Source organism: Sinocyclocheilus grahami, unplaced genomic scaffold, assembly GCF_001515645.1.
Source record: "Sinocyclocheilus grahami isolate Dianchi unplaced genomic scaffold, SAMN03320097.WGS_v1.1 scaffold122.1, whole genome shotgun sequence".
In the NCBI taxonomy this organism is placed as follows: Eukaryota; Metazoa; Chordata; class Actinopteri; order Cypriniformes; family Cyprinidae; genus Sinocyclocheilus; species Sinocyclocheilus grahami.
Window position 1 is genome coordinate 2873549 of NW_015505301.1, and position 6000 is coordinate 2879548.

General features: G+C 37.0%; 1 protein-coding gene across 2 annotated transcripts in view; it reads left to right on the top strand.

Moving 5' to 3' along the window:
* Nucleotides 1-5517, top strand: part of pou6f2 (POU class 6 homeobox 2) — a 70739-nt gene extending 65222 nt beyond the window's left edge. Inside the window, exon 7 of one of the 2 annotated variants that reach the window (XM_016278537.1) lies at nt 4914-5517. In XM_016278537.1, the coding sequence (XP_016134023.1) occupies nt 4914-5418 (505 nt within the window). In that variant the 3' untranslated portion in view covers nt 5419-5517. The remainder of the gene's footprint in view (nt 1-4913) is intronic. The other variant, XM_016278538.1, reaches the window with a different exon arrangement.
* The last annotated feature ends 483 nt before the right edge of the window (nt 5518-6000 follow it).

Here is a 6000-nt window from a genome sequence, read left to right on the forward strand (position 1 = left end):
GACATGCCGCCATCACACGCTTTTTAAAATTTTATCATATCAGCAACGAACGGCCGATAAAACCTGAAATTGCTCGGTGGAGGGAGAGTGAGGGAATTCCTTATGAAGCTTCAAACTAGTGCAGAAAGTCTTAAAAATCCTGCATGAAATATTTAGCCGCATGCATTATTTAGATATTTATAGCATACATTAAAAGCCATTAGTTTCCAAAATAAACAGGTGATGTGATGTTTTTCTCTATATGCGTCCTTTCATCTCGTCAGAAGGGAAGGGAGGATTTTTTTTCATTATTTGTTCATTTGTATGACATTGGACATGACAGTGTGCAGAGTGTTTTTGGCTTTAAAGGCGCAGACTTCACATGCTTTAGTTTAGTTAACATCAGCAGAGACGAGAGGGGAAAGAGGTGAACGCGTTTTCGCTTGTGAGTGTGTGAGCTCTTGGGGCTCTTGTAGTCTTTGCTCAGTCAAACTCGGCCTGACAGATGTCTCTATCTTGTCCGATCTCATAGTTCACAGCGGAAAAAAGCTTTATTGGTTCGTCTGAACAATCACAAAGGTGCATCGTCAAACTGATCAGAGACAGAGGTCATTATTAAAGCCCGGAGAATCCAGATGCCTTATGACTGATGTGAAGCATTTGACATCACTGCAATGAAATCAGAAAATACACATTTGACATACTCAATTTATTGAGAATAAGAATATAGTAAATACTGTAGATAAATATTCAAATCTTATTATTATTATTATTATCGTTTGTTTAAATCTGTTAAATACACCATACTCAGTGCGTCAAATTAAATTTTTCTCCTTTTACACAGAGTGGTTCACAGCCGTTCTTGGCACAAGCCCTCTTTTGCATGCACCGTTGCACACGGATGCTCATAAGATGTCATATCATCACATAATTGCGAGATGGGAATCGCTTTTCCACTTTTAAGCCGTGTGGATTTACAACATTAATCCACATTAAAAACACTGGATTCACATCAATGATTCATCTTTCTCAGGCTGCAAAGCTGCCATCTATAATTTGCACGACAAATTGGGCAGAAGAGCTGTATGTATATTTAATCAAACCTACTTTTCCCACTGCAGTTTGCTCGCTTCATTTCTATCTCAAGACTGCCCTCTTTATTCATCTAAAAAAAAAAATCTGTTCTTACCGGACGTCTTTTGAATGGGAAGAGCAGAGAAAATTGTATCATATATATTTAGTAAATGTTCCGATCAAACCTTTGAAATTGTGTCTCAAACATCCTTGACATAGTGTAGATGTTATTAACTGCATTACTTAAATTTATGATTTGAGTCTGGAGTTGGAAAATATATATATAGATAATAAGACACACAAGCACACACACACACATATATATATATATATATATATATATATATATATATATATATATATATATATATATACACACACACACACACACATATATATATATATATATATATATATATATATATATATATATATATATATATATATATAAGAATTTAAGAATGCATTAAATTGCTTAAAAAGACATAATAATAATTTATAATGTTACAAAAGATTTCTTTCTCAAATAAACATATTAAGCAGCACAACATTATACATATAACAGAATGATTTCTGAAGGATCACACTGACGAATGGAGTAATGAAAATTAAACTTTTGCATTACAGGAATAAATTACATTTTAAAATATATGCAAATAGAAAACAGTTCCTTTAATCTGTTAATAATATTTCACAATACACTGTATCTTTGATCAAATAAATTCATCCTTGATGCGTATGAGAGACTTTTTAAAAGTGTATACCAATGTCACATTTATTATTGACCAATTATTGAACAATAACAATTATCCCTGCTCTTTCCTCCTTTTCTGAAAATAAATGAATGAATTAATAATAACAATACATTAAAAGAATAATAATATTGTTACTGCTACAACCCAACCCAGTTTTATATGACTATGATAAGGCTTTGATTTTTGTTGATTCTGTTTCCTGTTCCACCTGCATTAGCATTATTATATGTCCTGCTCTCTCTCTCCAACCAGAAGCTGAACATTTTCACTTATTTCTAGTATTATTGCAGTGAACAGGATCTAAAATTAGGAAATTGAATAAAACATGACTTAATAAATAAGTTGGCATATGCCTGGACTCCGGTATTGTTTCCTGTTCGGTTGGATTTAACAGGGTGCTGTCACTCATCTCCGTGCTGAAAAAAAAACGTCTGCGTTTGAGGACCTGGGAGAGCGAGGGCCTTTGCCCGTGCTTCAGGCGTCTTTTCAAATGCCAGTTAAGATTCCATCAAAGGCCTCCGCACAGGAGCCTGTCCAGGAGTTCAGGACCAAGAGAGAATATGTGTTGTTTCAGAGAGCAGTAGTTCACCTCTCTCCCCTCTCTCAGCTGGGCTTTTCTCCATCTGCCTGACAGATGTCCATGTGTTGGATAGGAGCGCAGGTCAGGAAACTCACTGAAACATCTCTCCATTAAAGTCTGTACAGACACACTTTGGAAATATCCCCATTCAGTGGAGTTATTGGAGACAAAAGCTCTTTTTATGGATCTTCTGTAACTATACACTCTGTGGTTGGTTATACAGGCTTTAGATCAGATCGGTGCTTCTCAAGAGGTTTTGAGTTTACATTGACATCAAGTAGAGACAGACCACTATTTTTTTTTTTAACCATGGCTCAACAATATGTTAAATATCTAGGGCCAGTTTTACACAACAGGGCAAATTAGCACGAGAGCGCAATTCCAGCGGCAATCCGGGTGATTTACTGACAACACGCAAATTAAAGAAAGCAGACACATCTCATTTCCATAATGACCAACGCAATCTACCAAGTGCAGCGCAAATTAGCGTAAGGATATTTTCGGATTCGGATAATGTGTTCTTCTGGCATTCCAAATAAATTCATACATGTGGAAAAAAATCCTCTCTCTTCTACCACGAGCTCTCTGTTCTCTGCGGTGCCATTTGAAGCGCAAAATAGTTTAAGACATGCTTTTTTTGGTCGTTAAATAATGGTGCAAATAGCAGTAATCTGACAAGCGCAACATTAGTAAATCGCATTGCGTGATTCATTTTAATACTCTCCTCTCATAAATTTTGTGTCTGAAAGGGAAACACCGACAAATGCATATTCTATAACGTCTGACGCAAAAAAAAAAACTGTATACGCCTTTTCAGCGCTAATTCTTCACTGCGCGTCTTAAGCAGGGGCGGATTTAGTGAATTGGGGGCTCCAGGCAAAATATAGGAATGAGGCCCTATACATTTGCACACATTTTCCTAGATCAACCTTGAGGTTCCTTTTTTTGTTGTGATGCTTGCTGCTGCACAATGGTGCCCTATAGTTGTGTCCAATGTTTCTACATTTTTCATGTACATGTTATAATGGCTTTCTTTCATGTTGTAGACCACGAAATAGCAACTGATTTACAGTTGAGATACAGGTTTTCACAAAAATAAAATACATTTTAAAATGATAAACCTCACAATTGCGTTTAAACCAGGGATGAGCCAGAAGTATAAACGGGGCTATGTGGGTGGATTTTCGCATTGATCTGAACAAAAACTACAGACTGGATAATTGAAAATGAACATTCATTCTCTGCCAGTAGGAGGCGCTTTTGTAACGTCAGAAATATAGAATGAGAAAAAAATATAGCCTGTATTGACGAGGAAAGTCCACTGACTCTTTAGTAAATCCTGACAGTACTATTTTAACACCAAAAGATGGTTTGCGCTGGTGCCAGCTGTCTGGCCCAAAGGCTGAAAAAATTATATATATTTGTTTGTCAATATAATATAAAATTATGGAATTATAAGTTATAACATTACATTTAAAATAATTTCTATTATATTCATGAAAGAATTCATAATTATAGAAGCAATGCTTAATTATACTAAAAATAAAATGAATATAATATGAATCATTATTAATGATTTTGTGTATATATATATCCACCTCCCTTCTTAAAATTTCGATTTGGCACAGTTAGTTTATTTTGTTCTTTGCTTTTTAAATGACCTTCTTAAGACAAAATCTTGTCCACTCACAATTCAAAACAATTCCCATAATTCAGTGAAAACCGAAATAAAAAGCCACATAGTGTACTAACTAGTGTACCGTTACCAGGAATATATTAGCAGTAGTTTTTTTTTTTACAGAAAGCAACGTTTCTGCAGCATTAGCAAAGACCTAAATATTAGACTGATTTACCTCCCTGGAGACCCCATAAACTTGCAGACATATTCAAAAGTGAAGGTGAAAATGTATTCGCATTAAACATTAAATGAACATCAGGGTGGCTTGAGGAAGACGGAAAAGTTGGAGAAGTGTATTAAAATGTGTGTGCGTTTGAGTGAATAATTTAAGCCGTTTGTGAATTAATAATGCTTTTAATGTTTTATTGCATGCTTGTGTTATTTATTTGACAATATGTATTAACATTTCTCACAGAAGATATAATTCCTAATCGTACTGTATGTGATGCCATCTGTGGATCTAATTGTACAGAAGAGCTAGACAAGACAAATGCAAGGCCATTAAATGAATTCATTCTTTATGATATCAGTCAGGTGCTTGTTTGTTTTTGGACCGGCCCATGGAAGAGTCCTCTTGGTTCAATGCATCATGGGTACAGAGAGTCAATCAAAGCAACACATGAAGGAACATGCTGTACTGGAATGTACAAACTAGCTCTTTGGGCTTAGATTAAATCATTTCCCAGCACGCAACAGCTGAAGCCATGCGGTAGAAGCCATGAAACACTCTGTCCCATTGGCAGCCTGAACCAAGAGACCCCTTCTTCTGGGCAACTGGGTCAGACAGGAAACCCCTCACCCGGTCTGGGCACTTGAGTAAGCTTGTTCTCTCTCAATTCTCCCCCAGACACACCATCCTGAGAAGCCACTTTTTCCTACCACAGGAAGCCCAAGAGAACACTATAGCTAGCAGTCTGACAGGCAAACTGAACCCTGGCCTTTTATATCCTGCCAGGTTCGAGAAGTTGGACATCACCCCAAAAAGCGCCCAGAAGATTAAGCCCGTGCTGGAGCGCTGGATGGCCGAGGCGGAAGCCCGCCATCGCTCCGGTATGCAGAACCTGACCGAGTTTATCGGCAGCGAGCCCTCCAAAAAGCGCAAACGCCGGACCTCTTTCACGCCGCAGGCCCTGGAAATCCTCAACAGCCACTTCGAGAAGAATACTCACCCCTCCGGTCAGGAGATGACGGAAATCGCGGAGAAACTGAACTATGATCGCGAGGTGGTGCGCGTTTGGTTCTGCAATAAGAGGCAAGCATTGAAAAACACTATAAAGAGGCTTAAACCGCCCGAGCTCGGGCCGGTCGCACCGATGGACCCTCTGGTTGATAATATGGAGGAACACCCTTAGCTTGATACGAGCGCCATGAGGCGAACACGCTTCTGATTTTGTGGACTTAAAGACCTGGACAATTGCTATCCGATGCACCATCGACTGGATGAACTGTCAACAAAGGCAAAAATAAATATTTGTCAGTGTTATCATCACAAAAGCAAAAACCAAAAAAGTTCAGAAAAAAGAGAGTTGTATGAGAATTATAGTACTGACTCGTAAGCAGATTGTGAGGAATAAAGAACAAGGATCTTGTTTAAATCAAGGATGGTGAAGAAACTACTTACCAAAGTTTGTTGCATCTGATACCTGAGGTTTTTTTAATTGTAAATGTGTTTTACATTTTTACATTTTTACTGGGGAAAAAAACAAAAACAAAAAAGAAAGAAAGAAAAAGATTCATGTGATGGGGTAGATGGGTGTGACATTTGATCTTTGTCTTATTTTATCACTTGGGTTTTTATGTAAATATTTCTGAAACTACTTACCAAAGTTTGTTGCATCTGATACCTGAGGTTTTTTTAATTGTAAATGTGTTTTACATTTTTACATTTTTACTGGGGAAAAAAACAAAAACAAAAAAGAAAGAAAGAAAAAGAT